The sequence below is a fragment of the Pleurodeles waltl genome, chromosome 4_1, assembly GCF_031143425.1.
Source record: "Pleurodeles waltl isolate 20211129_DDA chromosome 4_1, aPleWal1.hap1.20221129, whole genome shotgun sequence".
Lineage (NCBI taxonomy): Eukaryota > Metazoa > Chordata > Amphibia > Caudata > Salamandridae > Pleurodeles > Pleurodeles waltl.
In genome coordinates, this window is record NC_090442.1 from 974,081,822 (window position 1) to 974,108,155 (window position 26,334).

A 26,334-nucleotide genomic window follows, 5' to 3' on the forward strand; every position below is an offset into this window, starting at 1 on the left:
CAAAAAAGTATTTAAAAATAATTTGCATAAATTATCTGTCCCAACAAATGACAGTGGGGGATAAATCACACCAAAGAAGAGGCGCACACGTAAACTGGATAATTCCTTATAGAAGGTATATTTGATTTAGGAGTACACAAAACATTAACCTTGTCAGACCAATTTCAATGTCTGAATGAGAAAATCAAAGATTATTGTCCATGAAGTCCACTATAATTAATGTTGGGGGTTTTATAATAATGAAGCGCAGAATTTTGTTTTTTTTTCCCAGCAGATCCACCGAAATTCCATCCTTAAAATCAATAAAAAATGCTTGTTAGCCCTGGCTGGGTAAGGGGTCAGGGTGTTTGTTCCCTGGTCTGTTTTCTTTGTTTTTTTTTACTTTTTTTCCTGGGACTCGGCTTCAGCCGAGTCCCAAGATGGCTGACAACACTTCAACGGCTTCTGTTGTTCGAGTGTTATCAGCCAACCAGATCTCAGCATGAGATTGGGAGGGGTGGTGAGTCCTTCACGTCCTTATATATACATATTAGTTTTTTTCCTTAATTTCTCAAAAACTACTGAACGGAATTATACCAAAACAAAAAAAGGTCTCTTTCTGGACCCGGATCCAACTTTCTACCAAATTTGGTGTAATTCTGTCCCGTAGTTTCAGCGCTATCGCTGTTCAAAATCCCTATAGAAAAATGAATGGAGAAAACGTATTTTGGGACTCCCCTTTTTTCTCCAACACCCCTCCCCCCCTCGGATCACCCCCAGACTTTCCAGAGAGCAACTGACGTGAGTGGTATTTTTTGGGGGAAATTTTTGTGACTAACTATAACTACTTAATGGTGACCACCATTATTATATATATATATATATATATATATATATATATATATATATATATATATCTAAGTCACTTTGAAATTATACATCATTGCCTCAACTTTTCAGAGTTTCTGGAGCAGTTTTTCTGTGACACTTATATGGCTTCCAGGAATATCAGGGACAGCATTTAGGGGGGTCACGACTCAATCCAACGAGGACCATCAGAAAGTTCAGTCCAGGCCCAGATGATAATGGTCAGCTGGCACTTCACAAAAAAGACCTTCTGCAGGATGTTGAGTCCATGTAGCCACAAAGCTGAATTAGAGTGCACTTCTTATTTTTAGGATAAGTAGTGGTAGTAGGCCCAGCCTTTCAGGTCTCCATACAGTTCTCAAGCAGCAGGTCCATTCCTCTTCTGGCCTTCAATCGGGTCCAGAGAGTGTTATGATGAATTGTGGGTGAGATGTCCGATTTAGAGGTTTCACCAGTCGGTGGGTGGAGGTGACTTCCTGGACACTCTTAGGGCCAACCTTTCCCACTTTTACAGAACATCCTATTTGCCTTATTGTACAATCATTCCACAATGCACTGTTCTGAGGCAAACCCAACACAGCAGAATCGTTCTTCTCCTGAAGGGAACTTATGTGCCAGCCAGAGGTATGTTCAGGGAAATGAGTAGTCTCCTCTTTCTCAGCTACACAAAAATGGTTCTGGGGGCAGCTCTCCTTCCCACTGGGCTGGTGGGAAACAAGCTACAGAGGACCTGTGGAACAAAAGGCTTCTCTTCTCCAGGTCTGTCTTTACACTTAACTATGGATGGGAAGATCTCACACCATAGTTCCTTTCAAGTTAATGAAGTTCCCAGACTTTCCCATTCTGTAATTCATGAGCTGGTATCTGTCACATACCTCACACCCAGGTCTTCCTGCCAAAAGGACAATGCCATTGTTCATGCTTTGGGAGCACTTTCAACACTTCTTAAGAGGAAGCACTGGCAGAGGCATCTGACAGCAGGCTAATGCTAATTAGCCTACAAGAGGCTTTGGCTGGTAATGTGATACATTTTAAAAGTAACTCTTCCAAAATATTGATTACAAATCTGACTTCACCTTTGAATTGACTTTTGATAAAACATTAAAATTGTGTTAGCATTATTCCAGCAGCTTGCTTAAGCTGGGGATGGAAGGGTTATGAGTTTTTCCTCATAGGACAACTACAGCCCTTTAAAGGACAAATAGCTTTTGGCGGCTGGTCACTATAGGCATGGCAACATTTAATCCTTGCATGTGCCACTTTAACAGACCAGGCAGCCCACTTTGTTGGCTACAAGGCCTAATTAGGAGTGACCTTTTTAAATAGTTTAAAGCATAGTTTTTTCCTATCAAAAGGATTATTTTACAGGTTTGACTGCAGGTGTAAAAGCTGCAGCAGTCAGCTACATAGGCTGGCCTAAAGCCATTTTTCCTTTGTCAGCCTAATGGGTGACATTATGTGCAGCAGTTCACAGGTTGCTTTTAACTTTTTCATTCCGTTGGTGTATTTGTTGCACAGTATATTAGAGCATTACTGTAGTAAGTTAACTATGACAATTAGTAGTTAGCCAATATGACCACGTATTAGGGCTCAGAACACTTACTCTTAGAAGAGGACAACAGTGTCCCAGTGTGCAGAGTTCAAACATCACTAATAACAGTCAGCAAAAAAAATGGGGATTACCATGCAAATAAATAGGCACTTTCTCACCTAGGTAACCATTAAGAGCAACATATGGGGTTATTAAGAGTTTGGGGGGGCAGCTACCTTCCCGCATGCTTCATTAGGAGTTCCCCGCTGCTTCTGCCCGCTTGTCCAGCGGGGAACAGCCACAACATTGACGCTGGCTCATAACTGAGCCAGTGGCAATGCTGCGGTGCATGGGGTGCAACAGCACCCGTCCCCCTTTTTACTGTCTGCATTGCATACTGAAAAGCAGGACGGGGCTGTCCATGGGGGGCCCCTGCACTGTCCACGTCAAGTGTATGGGTAGTGCAGGGACCCCCTGCACCCCATCTCCACCAGATTTTACATGGCGGTGTAACTGCCATGTAAAAGCTGGTGGAGAGGGGGGTCATAATCCCCAGGGCGGCACTGCATGCAGGGTTGCCCTGACGGATTAGGACCGCCAGCACCACCAGTCCCTCCAGTAAAGGCAAACTGGCTGTCCGACAGTGGACCGTCCGCCACTGTCATAATGTGGCAGTCTGACTGCTAACAAAGCAGTCAGACCACCGCTTTGGCGGCTGTCAGACAGCCACCAGGGCCCTGGCGGTCTGAAGACTGCCTGGGTAGTAATTAGGGCCATAGTCTTTTTCAGAATCCAAGTGAATAGTTTGTCTGTGCGCAGGGTCACTTGTATTGTTAACATTTGCACTTCTTTGCAAAATACTGATAGTTTAATTTTTGTTTTCTAAAATAGGACAAAGGTTAAATTGAACATATAGGTTGCAGCAGTCAAATTATTTTTGATAATTCGGGACCCAGAATTGAAAAACAGGGATGGGAAGAAAACTGGCACAAGATGGAAACCCAAATGGAGATAGGGCTAGTAGAAAAAAGTAAAAGGAGAAGGGAAATGGTGGTGATTGACTTCTTAGGAAAAAAACGTTATGACCTACCTGGCAAAGTGTGGGCACAGAACTGGGGAGAAGAATTACTGCACAATCTACGAACGCATTAAAGCAACAGTAGGAAAAAAGGATGCTAGAAAAGAGTGCAAGGCACATTTGTTCTGGCTTACAAAAGGTTTAGCAGCATCTGTGCTAGTGCAAAAAAGATCTAGAGCAACATGCTTCGATTCTCTAGTGCACAAACTTTATGCCATGCCAGTGTGTATGCCATGTTTTTATGCTGCAAAGAGAGCATATTTAGCAGTCCAAGACAAACAACCATCAAAAAATTGGTCATGCTGACATCACTTTCTGTGATGACACCAACACAAACAGTCATAATATGAGATGTCTGCAGTCATCATATATCACATCACTGCTGGTGATGTTACCGAGTTAAGATGCGTTGGGGCAGGAGCAAATGCGCTCAAAACGTTCAACATTTATGAGTCTAGTTTAGTTTAATATAATGTGTTAAATTACCTGTTACTTCCCAACAACTCCCAAGACAGTCATCGATACAATGTGCCGTACATAAATATACCCCAAGCATCTTGAGTCAGCTGACGTTTATTTTGAGGGTATGTGTGATAACTGTAAATATCCACCCACATTTGTCCTTTACCATAAAGCTTTAATATATTGCTACTAATTAATAAACACATATTTAGTTGCTAGTGTTATTTCAGCAACAGACAACGATAAAAACATGCTATTGGCCATGTGTTAAAAAGACAGAATCAGCGATATAGAGCTAGGCAACATAAAATGCTGACATGTTATACTGTGGTCCTACTTTGACCGTCTTGCTGATTGTGAGCGGCGGTGCACAGAAAATATATGTCAAACAAGCGCCACTAGTAAAACGATGGGGGCAATTTATTGGTCACTGTGTGTCAGCAACCCCTGAGATAAATATATACTCTTACAAATGTGTATGAGGCTGCAAAGCTAAGTGGCACAAAAGTGATTTTCGCAGTTTTGTTCAATTTCCACAGACAAATGACAAGGTACTTGAGAATAAATTACATATATTATCCCTTGTTTGTTTCCTTTTCATTTCATTCCAAATACCAGTAACAGCAAATTACATACAAATGTGGTTTACAAAAAAGACTGTTCATTTAGTTCTCTCGTAGTAGCCTTTTGAACAAAAGTCAGACGGAATAAGAGAAAATTCAAAACTTACAATTGTTTCAGATACTTGAGGCACAATACTCCACTGTATTCTCCATCCCCTGAAAAGAAGGACACAGTCGTTAAAATACTGCCGAACGTGCAGATTACACATGCAATCTAATTACTTATCTGAATGCCCTCAGGTGACCAAATACCATAACAATGGGCTGTTTAGCTAGTCTGATTACTATCTATAATGGGCTGATGAATGAACACTTCAGGATATGTGTAGATCATGGTAAATAATGACACATCTTATAGCATCAGGAAATTAGAAGATGTGAACTAATACATTTTTTAGCCTGTAAAGAACATTAGCAACTACATATGGACAAATTTTCGTTACGCCTATCCTTAATGATCCTCTTCACATTAACGAGATAGATTTCACTTTCTACTCAAAAGTATGACATCTGGAACATGCTGGACAAAACTTGCCCTTCTCCACCCAATATGGGAACTATAGAACTTGCTATCATTCCCGGAATACTTGTGAAACTAGTTGTGAATGTGAAAAAGCCCAAACCATGGACCAGTGGGAAAGGGTAAACATGAGCACAGAGAAGAGGAACAGGATTAACCCCTTCGCTGCCAGGCCTTTTCCCCCCTCCTGTGCCAGGCCTTTTTTTGCCTATTTGGGGCAGTTCGCGCTTAGGCCCTCATAACTTTTTGTCCACATAAGCTAACCAAGCCAAATTTGCGTCCTTTTTTTCCAACATCCTAGGGATTCTAGAGGTACCCAGACTTTGTGGGTTCCCCTGAAGGAGGCCAAGAAATTGGCCAAAATACAGTGAAAATTTCGTTTTTTTCAAAAAAATTGGAAAAAGTGGCTGCAGAAGAAGGCTTGTGGTTTTTCCCCTGAAAATGGCATCAACAAAGGGTTTGCGGTGCTAAACTCAGCAGCTTCCCAGCTTTCAGGAACAGGCAGACTTGAATCAGAAAACCCAATTTTTCAACACAATTTTGGCATTTTACTGGGGCATACCCCATTTGTGCAATTTTTTGTGCTTTCAGCCTCCTTCCAGTTAGTGACAGGAATGGTCATGAAACCAATGCTGGATCCCAGAAACCTAAACATTTCTAAAAAGTAGACAAAATTCTGAATTCAGCAAGGGGTCATTTGTGTAGATCCTACAAGGGTTTCCTACAGAAAATAACAGCTGAAAAAGAAAAATATTGAAATTGAGGTGAAAAAACCATCAATTTTTCTCTACGTTTTACTCTGTAACTTTTCCCTGCAATGTCAGATTATCGAAAGCAATATACCGTTACGTCTGCTGGACTCCTCTGGTTGCGGGGATATATAGGGTTTGTAGGTTCATCAAGACCCCGAGGAACCCAGAGCCAATAAATGAGCTGCACCCTGCAGTGCGTTTTCATTCTATACCGGGTATACAGCAATTCATTTGCTGAAATATAAGGAGTAAAAAATTGCTATCAAGAAAACCTTTGCATTTCCAAAAAGGGCACAAGATAAGGTGTTGAGGAGCAGTGGTTATTTGCACATCTCTGAATTCCGGGGTGACCATAGTAGCACGTGAATTACAGGGAATTTCTCAAATAGATGTCTTTTTTACACACACTCCTATATTTGGAAGGAAAAAATGTAGAGAAAGACAAGGGGCAATAGTACTTGTTTTGCTAATCTATGTTCCCCCAAGTCTCCCGATAAAAAAGGTACCTCACTTGTGTGGGTAGGCCTAGCACCCGCGACAGGATATGCCCCAAAACACAATGTGGACACATCACAGAAAACAGAGCTGTTTTTAGCAAAGTGACTACCTGGAGATTTTGGCCTCTAGCTCAGCCGCCACCTAGGGAAACCTACCAAACCTGTGCATTTCTGAAAACTAGAGACCTAGGGGAATCCAAGGAGGGGTGACTTGTGTGGCTCGGACCAGGTTCTGTTACCCAGAATCCTTTGCAAACCTCAAAATTTGGCTAAAAAAACACATGTTCCTCACATTTCTGTGGCAGAAAGTTCTGGAATCTGAGAGGAGCCACAAATTTCCTTCCACCCAGCGTTCCCCCACGTCTCCCGATAAAAATGATACCTCACTTGTGTGGGTAGGCCTAGCGCCCGCGACAGGATATGCCCCAAAACACAACGTGGACACATCACAGAAAACAGAGCTGTTTTTAGCAAAGTGACTACCTGTAGATTTTGGCCTCTAGCTCAGCCGCCACCTAGGGAAACCTACCAAACCTGTGCATTTCTGAAAACTAGAGACCTAGGGGAATCCAAGGAGGGGTGACTTGTGTGGCTCGGACCAGGTTCTGTTACCCAGAATCCTTTGCAAACCTCAAAATTTGGCTAAAAAAACACATGTTCCTCACATTTCGGTGGCAGAAAGTTCTGGAATCTGAGAGGAGCCACAAATTTCCTTCCACCCAGCGTTCCCCCACGTCTCCCGATAAAAATGATACCTCACTTGTGTGGGTAGGCCTAGCGCCCGCGACAGGATATGCCCCAAAACACAACGTGGACATATCACAGAAAACAGAGCTGTTTTTAGCAAAGTGACTACCTGTAGATTTTGGCCTCTAGCTCAGCCGCCACCTAGGGAAGCCTACCAAACCTGTGCATTTCTGAAAACTAGAGACCTAGGGGAATCCAAGGAGGGGTGACTTGCGGGGCTCGGACCAGGTTCTGTTACCCAGAATCCTTTGCAAATCTCAAAATTTGGCTAAAAAAAACACATGTTCCTCACATTTCTGTGGCAGAAAGTTCTGGAATCTGAGAGGAGCCACAAATTTCCTTCCACCCAGCGTTCCCCCACGTCTCCCGATAAAAATGATACCTCACTTGTGTGGGTAGGCCTAGCGCCCGCGACAGGATATGCACCAAAACACAACGTGGACACATCACAGAAAACAGAGCTGTTTTTAGCAAAGTGACTACCTGGAGATTTTGGCCTCTAGCTCAGCCGCCACCTAGGGAAACCTACCAAACCTGTACATTTCTGAAAACTAGAGACCTAGGGGAATCCAAGGAGGGGTGACTTGTGTGGCTCGGACCAGGTTCTGTTACCCAGAATCCTTTGCAAACCTCAAAATTTGGCTAAAAAAACACATGTCCCTCACATTTCTGTGGCAGAAAGTTCTGGAATCTGAGAGGAGCTACAAATTTCCTTCCACCCAGCGTTCCCCCAAGTCTCCCTATAAAAATGATACCTCACTTGCGTGGGTAGGCCTAGCGCCGGCGACAGGAAACACCCCAAAGCGCAACGTGGACACATCCTAAATTTTGGAAAAAAACAGAGGTGTTTTTTGCGAAGTGCCTACCTGTAGATTTTGGCCTCTAGCTCAGCCGGCACCTAGGGAAACCTACCAAACCTGTGCATTTCTGAAAACTAGAGACGTAGGGGAATCCAAGGAGGGGTGACTTGCGGGGCTCGGACCAGGTTCTGTTACCCAGAATCCTTTGCAAACCTAAAAATTTGGCTAAAAATACACATGTTACTCACATTTCTGTGGCAGAAAGTTCTGGAATCTGAGAGGAGCCACAAATTTCCTTCTACCCAGCGTTCCCCCAAGTCTCCCGATAAAAATGATACCTCACTTGCGTGGGTAGGCCTAGCGCCGGCGACAGGAAACACCCCAAAGCGCAACGTGGACACATCCTAAATTTTGGAAAAAAACTGAAATGTTTTTTGCGAAGTGCCTACCTGTAGATTTTGGCCTCTAGCTCAGCCGGCACCTAGGGAAACCTACCAAACCTGTGCATTTCTGAAAACTAGAGACCTAGGGGAATCCAAGGAGGGGTGACTTGCGGGGCTCGGACCAGGTTCTGTTACCCAGAATCCTTTGCAAACCTCAAAATTTGGCTAAAAATAAACATGTTACTCACATTTCTGTGGCAGAAAGTTCTGGAATCTGAGAGGAGCCACAAATTTCCTTCTACCCAGCGTTCCCCCATGTCTCCCGATAAAAATGATACCTCACTTGTGTGGGTAGGACTAGCGCCCATGAAAGGAAAGGGCCCAAAACACAACGTGGACACATCACATTTTTTTATAAAAAGCAGTGCCTACCTGTGGATTTTGGCCTGTAGCTCAGCCGACACCTGAGGAAACCTAGCAAACCAGTGCATTTTTTAAAACTAGAAACCCAGGGGAATCCAAGATGGGGTGACTTGCGGGGCTCTGACCAGGTTATGTTACCCAGAATCCTTTGCAAACATCAAAATTTGGCCCAAAAAACACTTTTTCCTCTCATTTCGGTGACAGAAAGTTCTGGAATCTGAGAGGAGCCACAAATTTCCTTCCACCCAGCGTTCCCCTAAGTCTCTCAATAAAAATGGTACATCACTTCTGTGGGTAGGCCTAGCGCCCACAAAAGGAAATGGCCCAAAACACAACGTGGACACAACATATTTTTTCACAGAAAACAGAGGTGTTTTTTGCAAGGTGCCTACCTGTGGTGTTTGGCCTGTAGCTCAGCCGGCCCCAAGGGGGGGGGGGCAGAAATGCCCTAAAATAAATTTGCCCCCCCAACCCCCACCCTCCCCCGCCGGGAGCGACCCTTGCCTACGGGGTCGCTCCCCCTGCGTGACATTGGCACCAAAAAACAAATCCCCGGTGCCTAGTGGTTTCTGCCCCCTTGGGGGCAGGTTGACCTAAACTCAGCCAATCTGCCCCCAAGGGGGGCAGAAATGGCCTAAATACAATTTGTCCCCCAGGGGAGCGACTTTTGCCTGATGGGTCGCTCCCCATCTCTAAAAAAAAAAACAAAGAAAAAAAAAAAAGAAAAATTCCCCTGGCGCCTAGAGGTTTCTGCCCCCCCCCCCCCCGGGGCAGATCGGCCTAATAATAGGCCGATCTGCCCCCCGGGGGGGCAGAAATAGCCTAAAATAAATTTGCCCCCCCAACACCCACCCCCCCCCCGGGAGCGACCCTTGCCTACGGGGTCGCTCCCCCTGCGTGACATTGGCGCCAAAAAACAAATCCCCGGTGCCTAGTGGTTTCTGCCCCCTTGGGGGCAGATTGACCTAAAATTGGCCAATCTGCCCCCAGGGGGGCAGAAATGGTCTAAATACAATTTGCCCCCCCAGGGGAGCGACCCTTGCCTGATGGGTCGCTCCCCATCTCTAAAAAAAGAAACAACAAAAAAAAAAAAAAAACACAAAAAAAAAATTGCCCTGGTGCCTAGAGTGTTCTGCCCCCCCCCCCCGGGGGCAGTTCGGCCTAATAATAGGCCGATCTGTCCCCCGGGGGGGCAGAAATGGCCTAAAATAAATTTGCCCTCCCAACCCCCCCCCCCCCCCCCCTGGGAGCGACCCTTGCCTACGGGGTCGCTCCCCCTGCGTGACATTGGCGCCAAAAAACAAATCCCCGGTGCCTAGTGATTTCTGCCCCCTTGGGGGCAGATTGACCTAAAATTGGCCAATCTGCCCCCAGGGGGGCAGAAATGGTCTAAATACAATTTGCCCCCCCAGGGGAGCGACCCTTGCCTGATGGGTCGCTCCCCATCTCTAAAAAAAGAAACAAAAAAAAAAAAAAAAAAACACAAAAAAAAAATTGCCCTGGTGCCTAGAGTGTTCTGCCCCCCCCGGGGGCAGTTCGGCCTAATAATAGGCCGATCTGTCCCCGGGGGGGCAGAAATGGCCTAAAATAAATTTGCACCCCCCCCCCGGGAGCGACCCTTGCCTACGGGGTCGCTCCCCCTGCGTGACATTGGCGCCAAAAAACAAATCCCCGGTGCCTAGTGGTTTCTGCCCCCTTGGGGGCAGATTGACCTAAAATTGGCCAATCTGCCCCCAGGGGGGCAGAAATGGTCTAAATACAATTTGCCCCCCCAGGGGAGCGACCCTTGCCTGATGGGTCGCTCCCCATCTCTAAAAAAAGAAACAACAAAAAAAAAAAACACAAAAAAAAATTTGCTCTGGAGCCTAGAGTGTTCTGCCCACCCCCCCCCGGGGACAGTTCGGCCTAATAATAGGCCGATCTGTCCCCCGGGGGGGCAGAAATGGCCTAAAATAAATTTGCACCCCCCCCCCCGGGAGCGACCCTTGCCTACGGGGTCGCTCCCCCTGCGTGACATTGGCGCCAAAAAACAAATCCCCGGTGCCTAGTGGTTTCTGCCCCCTTGGGGGCAGATTGACCTAAAATTGGCCAATCTGCCCCCAGGGGGGCAGAAATGGTCTAAATACAATTTGCCCCCCCAGGGGAGCGACCCTTGCCTGATGGGTCGCTCCCCATCTCTAAAAAAAGAAACAACAAAAAAAAAAAAACACACAAAAAAAATTGCCCTGGCGCTCCCCTCCCCCCCAGGGAGCGACCCTTGCCTAAGTGGTCGCTCCCTTTGCGTGAAATTCACGCAAAGACAAAACTCCCTGGTGTCTAGTGGTTTCTACCCCCCTTGGGGGCAGATTGGCCTCATCAAAATAGGCCAATTTGCCCCCAAGGGGGGCAGAAATGGGCAAAATATAATTTTCCCCCATTGGGAGCGACCCTTGCCTAAGGGGTCGCTCCCCACCAAAAAAAAAAAAAATTAAACAAAAAAAAAAAAAATGGTCCCTGGTGCCTAGAGGTTTCTGCCCCCCCCTGGGGGCAGATCGGCCTAATAGTAGGCCGATCTGCCCCCAGGGGGGGGCAGAAAAGGCCTTTCCGAAAATATGCCCCCCTGGGAGCGACCCTTGCCCAAGGGGTCGCTCCCTTTTGTCAATAACAATAAAAAAAAAAAAAAAAATCCCTGGTGTCTAGTGGTTTCTACCCCCCTTGGGGGCAGATTGGCCTCATCAAAATAGGCCAATCTGCCCCCAAGGGGGGCAGAAATGGCCAAAATATAATTTTCCCCCAAGGGGAACGACCCTTGCCTAAGGGGTCGCTCCCCACCTCAATAAAAAAAAAAGAAAAAAAAAAAAAAAAAAATGGTCCCTGGTGCCTAGAGGTTTCTGCCCCCAGGGGGGCAGAAAAGGCCTTTTCAAAAAAATGCCCCCCCGGGAGCGACCCTTGCCCAAGGGGTCGCTCCCTTTTGTCAATTTCTAAGAAAAAAAAAAAAATCCCTGGTGTCTAGTGGGGTTTCAAAAGCCGGATTGCAAGCAATCCGGCTTTTGAAACCCTCGGAGGGACTTCAAAGGGAAGGAAATACTTTTCCTTCCCTTTGAAGCCCCTCCGGGCCTCCCAAGTGATTGAAAAAGAAATGCTTTTGCATTTCTTTTTCAATCGCGCCGGAAGCAGAGCTTCCAGCGCGACGAGGGAGGCCCCTGTGACACATCAGCGCGCACGCGCGCGCTGACATCACAGGGGGGGTGGGGGGGTCGGGGGTGGAAGGGGAAGGTCTTCCCCTTCCATCCCCGACTTGGGGGGGGAAGGGGGGTGCACGGGGGGCGCGCTAGCGCCCCCAAGTTCCCCTGTGCCATGGACGAGATGATCTCGTCCAAGGCACAGGGGAACTGTAGCCTTGGACGAGATCATCTCGTCCAAGGCACAGAAGAGGTTAAGATAACCGAAGATTACTGTTAAATGCTCTACCTATTACCTTACAGTCTTTCTTCCTCATTCTGGCAACTAAACAAGAGGTGTACCAAAGCAGAGAGAAAAATTTGGGTGAGTGCAGTTCCTGAAAATGACCATTCTAGAGCAGTGCAAACCCTGAGAATACTTGGACCGAACACCCTTCTTTGCCAGAGAGACACAAAAAGCCCAAACTGGTTGCGCCATGGTCCTTAATTTGAATTTAATCATGCTGAGCAAGGTATGAAAAGACACAGATCTGCCATTCTCTTTTCTTGAGAGGACTAATTACACTTCTGTTGATATTGGGTATGGATTAGCCAGATATCTTCGACCACAAAATGGGGAAATCACCCACAGAACATGGCTTCTGGATGAGCCAGCAAAATTATTATTGCCCCTGAAACACTAATTTGAAGCAAGATTAGCCAATATAAGGTGTACCAAAGATACCTCATTCACCCTCAAAATGAAAATGTGAAACAGACGCATTGCAAGATTCAGAAGTATGAAATTGGAGTGTAGGCTACATCAAAAGTCAATGCTCAAAAGGAATTAACTGCTGCAATCCACTATAATGCAGCATTGAACTCTGCCCTGCACCTCTAGTGTCTCAGGTTCTTGCAGGTCTAATCATTTTGAAATAAAAGATATTATTTCTGAAAAATACGTATGAGCTGCAAACCCAAGTTCCTAGGAACGTCCCTATAGTTAATGCCTATATTCTCAAATTAATAAGCTAACCTAGGAAACTCTCAGGACCTAACCCAGAAACCAGGTGAGGAGCAGGAGAAATGGGTACTGCATAAGCTGCTTTAAAATAGGACATTGGCAGATTCTGTAGAGGAAACAGCTACACCATGGTAAAACACACTTTTACCTCTGACCTTTCACCCTTGATCTTAGCTAGTACTCATGAAATCAGAATGCACAAATAAATGCAAGGGTCAATCAAATTGCAATAGAAATGGCAGCACATCCACTAAAGGGCAAGTAATTGTGGGGACTACTTTTGGGTAAAAGTTGCAGAAAAGAGACATCTCATACAATAATGGAAACCTACTGCTGAGTTATTCTGTTTAGTAAATGACCATGGCCCAAGTGCTGAGTCGTGAGACACTCCGAATATGCAACTTTGCCTATTTTTCAGCTCATGTGCTCATTCTGAAAGGAATGTTCAATTAGACTGTCCCTTCCAAATGACACAATCTTTTTCCAATGTGTTCCTCGTGAAAAGGATAACCACCTGTTCCACTTCTTTTGACTTGATATACCTGGAAGCTTAGTAAACTGTGGTCATTCTACAGTCAGTAGAAGGCTACATCTGCGTGCAACTCAACCACTTTTGGTCTGTTACTGCATCTTTCTGTATCCCAACACTGCCAGAAACAATGCTTCCAGAGTATCTACCACTGTAATACATGCAGGTGAACACCACAATCAGCATAAATTGAAGCTGGGCCATGCTATGTCCCATGCAATGTACAACAATTGAGAATCCTGCTGAAATCCTATCAATGAACCAGAGACATAAGCTTTTATGCCTTGTTGACGGTACAGAGTGGCAATTAAATTATATCCATCGTGGTCTACTTCTCCCTCAGTGTACCCTCCTTGTCCATTAAGAGTGGTCATTTTCTGTGGTTCTATTTGTGGGATTCGAGGACTTCCCTTGATTACCATTCAGGCACTTTAACTTGAGCTTTCAGTTCTCCATTAGGAGAGTGAGAAAGAAGCACAGATGTTGCGTGGGTTACTGGACTCTCAGAATGGGATGAGAGCACGATTGTTGGAGACAGATTTATATTTAAGTTTAAGTCCCAGCTAGGTTCTATGGCAGTGTTTCCATTATAATGTCTCTTTCAGCAACCACCTTGGACTTCTAGACCCACTTAAAACAACCTGTCTGTAGCAGTCAGTAAAGGGTGGTGAAGAGTAGTGCAATGGAGAGCTTTCTTGACTCTCTATAGAGTGCTTGAGGCTGCTGCCGATACATTTGGACTATAGGAGCTCTCAATAGAGAGAGGAGACCCTATAGTGGCTGGAGTAAAAGTTGATGTGGTGTACTGATCTACTTCCATGCTTCTCTGTTTTCCTATGCCTACTAATGACAAAGCAGGAATATTGTTGAGATTTGAGAAGAGCTGCATCTCTGACTATACCAGGGGCTGTGAATTATTTGGCCCATTAGAATCTTCTGCAGGTGCCCTGAAACATTGAAACCCTTTAAACCGTTCCATAATGTGATGCTGAACCAAAGTAGCTGTGCCTGAGAGGTAGATCTGATAATCTGAAGGACACTGCAATGCTCCTAAGCAGAAAAACCTGAGCTAATTGAAAGGGGGATTGTCTCCTGTTGGCTTGCCAGTGGTCTAAGACACATGTTCCTGAATGAGTCTAATTATGCCTTTATGGTTCTCCCATCTCATTAGTTCTCTTCTCGAGGCACAGGATAAAATTACAGTCGGAGCAGAACAGAGCAATGTAAAATAAGCGTCGGAGCAGAGCACAGCAAATTGAGGAAATTAAAGGGAGACAAAAAGGAGTAGAAGAACATATATGATAAAGGAAGCCAGGCACCAGAATGCTTTGGCTTGCTCCCCCTCCTGTAAGGATATGAACACTTTATTTACTTTGATGTTACTCTTCCCTTTTAGGAGTGCAAGTTGCATTATGCCACTAGTGAATTAAAGCTTTCACAATCTATTTTTAAAGCTCAGGAAGACAGTATAGGAAATACTCAAGGAAATGAGGGGTGGAAGTTTAGAAAGAATTTGTGTACTTTCTCAGACTGCAACAAAGTGACGTCACTGCACAAACGAACAGTGCATTTAAAATAAAATTCAACCTCCTTTCTGGCCTGGCAAACCTTACTAGACTAGGTATAATCTCACGGTCACAACAACTGCCAGCTGTTAGCAGGAGCCAGGGTGACCGAAGCACATAAGATGGTGCAGAAGTAATAGTCACCAGTGGTAATGAAATGTCACTTACCCAGTGTACATCTGTTCGTGGCATTAGTCGCTGCAGATTCACATGTTTAGCACAGTCCGCTGCCTGGTGTTGGGCTCGGAGTATTACAAGTTGTTTTTCTTCGAAGAAGTCTTTTTTGGTCACGGGACCGAAGGACTCCTCCCTCTTCGGCTCCATTGCGCATGGGCGTCGACTCCATCTTAGATTGTTTTCCCCGCAGAGGGTGAGGCTGGAGTTGTTTGCTATAAATAGTGCCCATGCAATGGAGTGAATACGTATGTACATAAAAAGTTTATAATAATTATTTACAAATGTACAAATGTTTAAGATTTAAGATATACTTCTAAACGGCTACAGGCTTCCCGGGGAGGCGGGAAGGCACATGTGAATCTGCAGCGACTAATGCCACGAACAGATGTACACTGGGTAAGTGACATTTTCAGTTTGATGGCATATGTTGCTGCAGATACACATGTTTAGCATAGACTATAAAGCAGTTACCTCCCCTAAAAGCGGTGGTTTAGCCTGTAGGAGTTGAAGTAGTTTGGAATAATGTTCTTAGTACAGCTTGGCCTACTGTAGCTTGTTGTGCATTTAGTACATCTACACAGTAGTGTTTAGTAAATGTATGAGGCGTAGACCAGGTTGCAGCCTTACATATTTCGCTCATAGGAATGTTTCCTAGAAAGGCCATTGTAGCACCTTTCTTTCTGGTTGAGTGTGCCTTTGGTGTAATAGGCAATTCTCTCTTGGCTTTAAGATAGCATGTTTGAATACATCTGACTATCCATCTAGCAATGCCTTGTTTAGAGATTGGATTTCCTATGTGTGGTTTTTGAAAAGCTATGAACAGTTGTTTTGTTTTCCTGATTAGCTTTGTTCTGTCAATGTAGTACATTAGTGCTCTTTTGATGTCTAATGTATGTAGTGCCCTTTCAGCCACGGAATCTGGCTGTGGGAAGAACACTGGTAATTCTACTGTTTGATTTAAATGGAATGGTGAGATTACTTTTGGTAGAAATTTTGGATTTGTTCTTAGAACTATTTTATTTTTGTGTATTTGAATAAATGGTTCTTGTATGGTAAATGCCTGTATTTCACTTACTCTTCTGAGGGATGTGATTGCAATGAGAAATGCGACTTTCCACGTTAGATATTGCATTTCACAGGAATGCATGGGTTCAAAAGGTGGACCCATGAGTCTTGTTAAGACGATGTTAAGGTTCCATGAAGGAACTGGTGGTGTTCTTGGTGGTATAATTCTTTTTAGCCCTTCCATGAATGCTTTAATAACTGGTATTCTAAATAGAGACGATGAATGAGTAGTTTGTAGGTAAGCAGATATTGCTGCGAGGTATTTTTATAGATGAAAAAGCGAGGTTTGCTTTTTGCAAATGTAGTAAGTATCCCACTATGTCCTTTGTAGAGGCATGCAATGGTTGGATTTGATTGGTATGGCAGTAGCAAACAAATCTTTTCCACTTAGATGCATAGCAGTGTCTAGTGGAAGCTTTTCTAGCTTGTTTTATGACCTCCATACATTCTTGCGTGAGGTCTAAGTGTCCGAATTCTAGGATTTCAGGAGCCAAATTGCTAGATTCAATGATGCTGGGTTTGGATGCCTGATCTGTTGTTTGTGTTGTGTTAACAGATCTGGTCTGTTGGGTAGTTTGACATGCGGTACTAGTGAAAGGTCTAGTAGAGTTGTATACCAAGGTTGTCTTGCCCATGTGGGTGCTATCAGTATGAGTTTGAGTTGGTTTTGACTCAATTTGGTTACTAGATATGGAAGGAGAGGGAGAGGGGGAAAAGCGTATGCAAATATCCCTGACCAACTCATCCATAGAGCATTGCCTTGTGATTCGCGGTGTGGGTACCTGGATGCGAAGTTTTGGCATTTTGCGTTTTCTTTTGTTGCGAACAAATCTATCTGGGGTGTTCCCCAAATTTGAAAGTAATTGTTCAGAACTTGGGGGTGAATTTCCCATTCGTGGACTTGTTGGTGATCTCGCGAAAGGTTGTCTGCTAGTTGGTTTTGGATCCCTGGAATAAATTGTGCTATTAGGCGAATGTGGTTGTGAATCGCCCATTGCCATATTTTTTGTGTTAGGAGACACAATTGTGTTGAGTGTGTTCCTCCTTGTTTGTTTAAATAATACATTGTTGTCATGTTGTCTGTTTTGACTAGAATGTATTTGTGTGTTATTATGGGTTGAAAGGCTTTTAACGCTAGAAATACTGCTAACAGTTCTAGGTAATTTATATGAAATTTTGTTTGGTGTACGTCCCATTGTCCTTGAATGCTGTGGTGATTGAGGTGTGCTCCCCACCCTGTCATGGAAGCATCTGTTGTTATAACGTATTGAGGCACTGGGACCTGAAATGTCCGCCCTTTGTTTAAATTGTTGCTGTTCCACCATAGAAGCGAGAGGTATGTTTGGCGGTCTACCAACACCAGATCTAGAAGTTGACCCTGTGCTTGTGACCATTGTGATGCTAGGCACTGTTGTAAGGGTCGCATGTGTAGTCTTGCGTTTGGGACAATGGCTATGCATGATGACATCATGCCTAGAAGTTTTAGTACAAATTTTGCTTGTATCTTTTGGTTTGGAAACATAGCACTTATTACCTTGTGGAATGCTTGAACTCTTTGTGGACTTGGAGTGGCAATTCCTTTTGATGTGTTGATGGTTGCCCCTAGATATTGTTGTGTCTGACACGGTTCGAGGTGTGACTTTGTATAGTTGATGGAGAAACCCAGTTTGTGAAGGGTTTGTATGACATATGTGGTGTTGTTTGTGCACTTTTTTACTGTGTTGGTCTTGATTAGCCAATCGTCTAGGTAAGGAAACACATGTATTTGTTGTCTCCTGATATGTGCTGCTACTACTGCTAGACATTTTGTGAATACTCTTGGTGCAGTTGTTATTCCGAATGGCAACACCTTGAATTGGTAATGTATTCCTTTGAATACGAACCTTAGGTACTTTCTGTGAGAAGGGTGTATCGGTATATGAAAGTACGCATCTTTTAGGTCTAATGTGGTCATGTAATCTTGCTGTTTGAGCAGTGGAATGATGTCTTGTAGTGTGACCATGTGAAAGTGGTCCGATATGATGTAGGTATTTAGTGTCCTGAGATCTAATATTGGTCTTAATGTTTTGTCTTTTTTTGGAATTAGAAAGTACAGGGAGTAAACTCCTGTGTTTTTTTGTTGTACTGGTACTAACTCTATTGCATCCTTTTGCAGTAGTGCTTGAACTTCTAGTCCTAAAAGTTCTAAATGTTGTGGTGACATTTTGCGTGTTTTTGGAGGGATGTTTGGTGGGAATTTGTGGAATTCTATGCAATAGCCATGTTGGATTATTGCTAGTACCCAATTGTCTGTTGTAATCTGCTGCCAAGATTGGTAGAATTGGCTTAGTCTTCCCCCCACTGGTGTTGAGTGACGGGGTTGTGTGACTTGAAAGTCACTGTTTAGGTGGAGGTGTTTTTGGAGTCTGGAATCTTCCCCTACTCCTTGGGAATTGACCCCCTCTATATCCCCTGAAACCTCCCCTTTGGAATGAACCCTGATATGGTGTGGTTCTTGTTTGTTGGTTGGTGGTGTCTGTGGGTTGGCCACGAAACCCCCCTCTAAATGGAGTTTTTCTAAAAGAGCCTCTGCTCTGCGGGGAGTAGAGTGCGCCCATGGCTTTGGCCGTGTCTGTGTCCTTTTTAAGTTTTTCAATGGCTGTGTCCACTTCAGGGCCAAAAAGTTATTTCTCGTTGAAGGGCATATTAAGGACAGCCTGCTGGATTTCAGGTTTGAACCCTGAAGTGCGGAGCCAAGCGTGTCTCCTTATGGTGACAGCAGTGTTGACTGTTCTCGCTGCAGTATCGGCTGCGTCCATTGAAGAGCGGATTTGATTGTTTGAGATCGTTTGTCCCTCTTCAACTATTTGCTGCGCCCTTTTTTGGTATTCCTGGGGAAGATGGTCTATGAGAAGTTGCATCTCATCCCAGTGTGCGCGGTCATATCGGGCTAGCAGCGCTTGAGAATTTGCGATGCGCCACTGGTTGGCTGCCTGTGATGCTACTCTTTTTCCTGCCGCATCAAATTTTCGGCTTTCTTTGTCCGGAGGTGGGGCGTCGCCAGATGTATGGGAATTTGCTCTTTTGCGAGCTGCCCCTACTACTACGGAGTCAGGTGGTAACTGCGAAGTAATAAACACTGGGTCTGTGGGTGGTGGTTTGTATTTCTTATCCACCCTTGGGGTGATGGCTCTTGATTTTACGGGCTCCTCAAAAATTTGTTTGCGTGCCGTAACATCCCTGGTAGCATTGGGAGACATTGATATTGGCTATGTGTAGCCGAGAGGGTGTTAAATAAAAAATCATCCTCTATAGGATCAGAATGCAGTTGGACATTGTGGAATTCTGCTGCCCTAGCCACCAGTTGCGAGTATGAGGTACTGTCCTCTGGCGGTGACGGCTTTGTGGGGTATGAATCGGGATCATTGTCCGGCACTGGGGTGTCGTATAGGTCCCAAGCGTCTTGATCCTGATTATCTTGACTTACAGTAGTTTGCGCTGGTGAGTGCATTTGTGGCGGAGTTTGTGCCGGCGATGCCTGTTGTGGTGGAGAGGGCGGAGGCGTGACTTTTTTAACCACTTTGGCTTGTGGTTGTGCGTCATCCTTGAGAAATCCGATCCTTCTTTTTCTCATTATTGGGGGAAGAGTTGATATCTTCCCTGTGTCTTGTTGGATGTACAGTCTCTTTTGTGTGTAGTCTGATTCTACACTTTGGAGCTCTTGTCCAAATCTGTGCATCTGGCCACTTATCCCTTGTTCCTCTGTGTAGGAAGGAGGTGTGGAACTTTTCGGCGCCGAGAGAGAATCTTTTTTCGGCTTCGGTACCGACTGAATTTTTGTGGCTTTCGGCAGTGTGTCTCGGTGCCGATGTTTTTCGGTGCCGGCATCTTGTTTTTGCTTCTCGGAGCCGCTATCTCGGCTCCGAGGTTGCTCCATGGCAGTCCCTCGACCGCAGTCGGGTGTCTTCGCTATGGGCGTGCCCTTTTTCGGCGCCTTCGACGGGTCGCCTGTTTTATGGGTCGAGCCATGGCCTGTTGGCAGTGGCGTCCCCTGGGCTTTTGTTTTTTCGATGGTCTTTATTTTCGACGTCTTACTCACTGTTTGTTGTTGTTGTTCGACGTCGGAGTCTCCGGATTCTGAGTCCGGAACCGAGAATGTTTCCTCTTCGTCGTCGAAACGTTGTTTTGTCGGCGTGGACGCCATTTGTAGACGCCTGGCTCTTCGGTCCCGGAGTGTTTTTCTGGACCGGAAGGCTCGACAGGCCTCACAGGTATCCTCCTTGTGCTCGGGGGACAAGCACAAGTTACAGACCAAGTGCTGATCTGTATAAGGATACTTACTGTGACATTTTGGGCAGAAACGGAACGGGGTCCGTTCCATCGGCTTCGATGTCGCACGCGGTCGGGCCGACCAGGCCCCGATGGGGGATCGAAGCTACCCCAAAGTCTTCCGATGATCGGTGTCGATGTACCTAACTATCCCGATACCGAACGGAACAATACCGACGCTTTCTTCCGAGATTCTGACTAACTTTCCGAACCGAAACACGGAGCGAAAAGGAATACGTCCGAACCCGACAGCGGAAAAAAACAATCTAAGATGGAGTCGACGCCCATGCGCAATGGAGCCGAAGAGGGAGGAGTCCTTCGGTCCCGTGACCAAAAAAGACTTCTTCGAAGAAAAACAACTTGTAATACTCCGAGCCCAACACCAGGCAGCGGACTGTGCTAAACATGTGTATCTGCAGCAACATATGCCATCGAACACTGTGTTTCTTGCTTTCCTAGGCATGAGCAGAAGGTGGTGAAGAGCAGTCTCTGTGGATATCCTGTACCAGCAATCCATTCACACCAAGCCATGGGTCTCAAGCAGGCTGCAGAGACCTCCTGCACTTGCTCCTGTGGAACCAAGCATGCACCTATCTGCACCCATCATTTGAAAAGCTCCCCCTAGATTAACCCTAATGGCCAAAACACGCACCCCCTCCCTGGTACATCTGTCGGCAATTAGCCTACATCATGGAGTGCTTAAAAGATTGCACTGGTGCTAGCACTGGAGGATTCCTTTAAAAAAAAAAATTTAAAACAGTGGGAGCGGAAACGCTTCCACCCCCCCTCGGCCATGTGTGATAGGGCGCCACGAGGCATGCTGACGTCACTTTATCCCCATCGCAGTGGAAGAGAGAAGCAGGTAAGCTTCCTCTCCCACTGTTTTGTGAGTGTGTGGTGGGGGAAGGGGCGAGGAGGAGGGGCGAGGAGGAGAGGCCACAATGGTGTCCCCAGCTTTTAGGGGGGCCTTGTTTGAAAGGGGAGAGTCTCCCCTGTCAAAACAAGGCCTTCTGAAAGGGATTCCCAGCTGTGGATCACAGCTGCACCTCCGATCTACAGCCAGGAAACCTCACTAGAGACCAGGGAAGTAACATGGGAGGGAGGCTGGCCCTAATGCTAGGGGACTGGCTGACCTAGGGATACAGTATTTTTGAAAAATAAGGTGTTTTTCCCTAGGGGCAGGGGCACGATTACCCCTCCCCCCGGGGAATTGTAGGTCATGAATTTTTTTTGTTTTTTAAATGTAAACAAGGACATTTGCGGGTGTGGGCCCTTTTAATAACTGAACTACCCCCTTTGGGGCACAAATGTTTTTATTTTTTATTTTTTTGTTTAAACGTGTGGTTTCCCTGGGGGCTGCGATCGGCCCACAGGTAAAACACACATATTAAAATTAAAATTATATATATATATATATATATATATAAAGAGAGAGAGAGAGAGAGAGACAGGGACGTTATAGTTAGGCTCACATTTTAAACATACACAACCATAGAAATTCAGCTTTAGAGGTATCTGAAGTAACTATAACTGGTGCACTAGGGTAACTAACTCGCCCCCTCATCATGCACAGTTATCACATCATTATTTTTACTGTAAATGTTACAGACACATTCTTAATGGTGTTATAAAATATTATAGTTCCCTTACTGCACAAGTTATCGTTACTTGAAATAACTATAACAGCTAAATTTCTCTGGTTTTGTACATTTAATATGTGAGCCTACCTATAATGTCAATTTAACCTTTGTTTTTTATGTGAATTTCTATGTCTTTTTGAATTCATTTCCTAACTAGCGTTTTGCAGTGAATTTCTTTTTTTTTATTTTTTTTTACGTAAAGCAATTTTAATTACTATACATTAATCTACCCACCGTCGTGCACAGGGGTTGGCTGCAAGGCTGCCCTTCAGCCAGGCCCTGGTAGCACACCACCTATAACCACCCAAACCCACGTCACACATGGCTTTTGGCTGTGAGAGGCTTGAGTTGGCTACAGGGCCTGGCCTAAGGCGAGGCCCTGCGGTCAACCCCCCTTTAAGGTCCAAACCCTGCACCACACACAGCCAGAGGGGTTTGGAGCTTAAAGTTGTCAACATTAAATATATATATATATTTAAGAGGGCCGCACGGGCCTCAGTAACTACCACTTCCCTGGGGCTACCTAAAAAAAGTTTTGGGGGGCTACGCGAACACCCCTCAGGCCCCAGTAATCATCACCTCCCCCAGGGTAAAATTAAATAAATATATGGTGGGGGCGCATGGACCACCACCTCCCAGAGAGGATACATAATAAAAAAAATAAAAAAAAATTAGAGGGCTTTTTTCCCTACACCCATGTTAGAAGGCAGGGAAAGAGAAGAAAATTCCACTTTCAGCAAGCTGGAGCATTTTTCATCTGAAGTCGAGTCCCAAATTAGCTGCCAACACTTCTTACTTAAAGTGTTGTCAGACAATCAGATCTCAGCAAGAGTTCTCTCTGGATCCCCAGCCCTAGATATAAAAATATCCTTTCCCTTTAAAATCGCAAAAACTACTTAACTGATTTACACCAAATAAACAAAAGGGTGATCTGCAGTCCAAAAGCTACCTTTCTGCCAAATTCGGTGTAATTCGTTACAATGGTTGGGGGGTAGGCGTTTCTAAAGAGTCTATGAGAACTAATACAATAAACATACTTTTTGAACCCCTCTCTTTTTTCTGAGCTCTCGTTTGACAGATTATCCCAACATTTTCCATGCAGAGCAAGACCGAACTTGACACTTTTTTTGAACATTTCGGGAAGATTTGTTACACAGTGCCAAAGATATAGAGAAAAAACCCTTTTTCCATAGTAACTAGGTCCTAACTATAATTACTAACTGGTGACCGCTAGTAGGATCTAAGGGGGTGCTGACTTCCGGGAGGGTGTTGTGTTTAGCAATAACTTATGATTTTAAAATACCTGCTGCAGAGTTCCTTGTATCTACAGCTTTCGGGCAGCAATAAAAATGTTGAGATAACTCTTGTGATTATGTTCCTGCTAGAAAGAGAGCTAGAGTTTTATCTAGTGGCAGTTTTGACTCGCCATACATTAGCACAGAGGGTTAACATATCTGCTGCAAAGAACATGTATTATGAAGATCACAGATCTGTATTTTATGTCGATAGCTGAGTGGATTACTTTTTTTGTCCCAGAGGTTTTTTTGCTGCCGCAGTTAATAAGAGACAGCTCTAAAGTAGAACGAGGACTTATGAACTGGCATCAAAGAGCTGCATACAAAGTGCAAAAATACGTTGGGACATTATGTCTCCCCCACAGTCTTTGGTTCTTTATTCCCAATGTTGCTAACGAGAATTTGTTTAGGAAGATATATATTTTTGTTGGTAAGCCAGCCAGTGCTTTCAAAGCAAATTAAATATATGTGAGAGGGCCATGGAGAGATTATAAGTACTATGGCATGGTAATAGTGAGGGAAACCAAGGATAAGGTCATGGGTGGAGGCCAAAAATCATTATTGCACTGGGTACCATCAACGCTAAAGCCTGTGATGATGGGTATGTGGCAAGGTGAAGTAATACTGTGTCTTTTTTTGTCCTTTCATGTGTCTTTGGAGAACTTGCAGATTTAGGAATGAAGATAAGGTAAGGTGACTTCATCTTCATTTACTGTTGCACACAGCTCTCATGCACACACCCACCAACTGCTTTAGAACAACAAATCTGCCTTCTGCGTAGGATAGTATTTTAGAAGGACGAGTTTTAGCCAATAGCAGAGATGGTATCTCAATGGATGGCAGCTGACCAAGCCCTAACTTGGGTCATAGAGGACAGCTCTGAGACAGGATCAGAGACAAAGACAGCAGATGCTGAGACAGCATCTGAGGGAAAGGAAAATGGAGCAGAATCTGGAAGTGATTTTTCAGTCAGCGGAGTCCCATTTGATGACTCACCTTCCAGCAACTCTGAGGGACATGATGATGGCAGTTGTGCTATCCTTTATCAAGCACAGACTGTACAGTGGTTGGCTGTAGCAGGTTAGACCAACCCAGAGAGCAAGCACATGCTGCAGCAAGCACAGACAGAGGGCTCCCTTGGCAGCCCCCCAATTCAGTTCAGCCCCAAATTCCTCCACTCATTGGCAACGCTGGATGTAAGGTTGATACAGCCACCTTTTTGCCAACTGACTACATCCATCTCTTTTTAGATGTTGAGTTCCTCGAACAAATTTGCATACCGCACAATATATGAGGGAGCATGGAGGCACTCTTGGGCCTTGTTCTAGGGCACACATGTGGACTCTCACTTCAAATGAGGAGTTGAAGATATTTTTGGGTCTTACGCTCAAAATGGGGTTAGTATGGAAACCAACCCTGCAGTCCTACTTGTCTAATGCCATGATTTGGGTAACCCCCATCTTTGCACCGTACATGAGCAGAGATCATTTTCTGCTATTGCAGCGCATACTGCATTTCACTAACAATTCTGGTGCATTGCCCCAGGACCATCCAGACCATGAAAGATTGTTCAAAATTTGCCCTGTCGTGGAACATTTATCTGTCAGGTTTCCAGAGATATATACTCCTGGAAATAATATAGCCATTGATCAGTCGTTGATCCTGTACAAAGGGTGGCTGCTGTTCAGGCAGTACATTGTGAGCAAAAGAGCTCGCTATGAATTCAAGCTGTACATGCTGTGTGAGAGCTCTACTGGCTATGTGTGCAACTCAAGAGTGTATACAAGGAATGATCCCTCTCTAAACCCTGTAGGTTGCCCTCCCACTCTAAGAGTTACAGGAAACATTTTATGGGAGCTTGTCCAGCCCCTCCTTCACAAAGGTTACAGCCTTTATATGGACATTTTATATACAGGAGTAGAGCTTTTCAGTGAGCTGTACAATGCTGGCATTGTGGCCTGAGGTACAGTTTGTTGTCGCCACAAAGGATTCCTACAAGAGGATGTTTGTAAGAATCTCCAGAAATCCCAGAGCACTGCGGTGATTTCTAACGAACTGTTTACAGTTAAGTTCTTGGGCAGGTGTGATGTGTATATGCTGACTACCATTCATGATGAGAGCACTTGCCCCTTCGTGGTCAGATGTTCACAAGCCCTTCTTTATACTTGAATATGACGACGACATGGGGGGGAGTTGATAAGAATGGCCAGGTTCTTCAGCCATACAATGCGAGTTGTAAAACTTGCACTTGGTACAAGAAACTGTTTACCCACCTGATCCAGATACCAACATACAATGCTTATGTTTTTTATTGTCGGACAACCACAGGAAGACTCATGTCTTACAGTTGTCTGTCAATGAAAGTTGTACTGGTACAGAAACAGCAGCCTCTATTTCATATGTTCTGGAGAATGTGGCAGGATGCAAGAGTGACACTTTGCTGCTCACATTTCTGAAACACCTAAAAAGGCTTGACCATGTCATTGCTGTAAATTCTGTTCTAAGTAGGGAAAGAAGTAGGAGAGTTGTGTTTACTATCCCCTATTACCCATCTCACCCAGCCCTGGGTTTTCTTACATGCTTTATGTTGTATGGGGGTATAGGACTCAATATTGATTGTTTTCACATCAACAGTATAAGATGTGAAAAAAAAATCATCATACAAGATATTGCATCCTGAACCATTTTTCAATAACATTGGTTATGATACAAGTTACTAATTGAGTTTGAACACTTTCAAAGCAAAGGCAGAAGGGTCGGTGAATGAGTCCAACAGGCCATTGTTTTGCTTACTACTTAAGGGAACTAAGGCAGAATTCCCTAGCATGCTTGCCTTAGTTTCAACAGTAGATGTGCTTTCTCAGTTTGAGGAATCAGGCCTTGGAAGGCATACTCCGACACTCCCAAATAGCATCCAGAAACTGGAAGG

General features: G+C 44.8%; 1 protein-coding gene across 1 annotated transcript in view; it reads right to left on the minus strand.

Moving 5' to 3' along the window:
• The window catches only part of GRAMD4 (GRAM domain containing 4), a 479,241-nt gene that overhangs the window by 84,592 nt on the left and 368,315 nt on the right, over nt 1-26,334 (minus strand). The window contains exon 10 of the mRNA XM_069229727.1: nt 4,648-4,696. Coding sequence (XP_069085828.1) covers nt 4,648-4,696 — 49 coding nt within the window. The remainder of the gene's footprint in view (nt 1-4,647; nt 4,697-26,334) is intronic.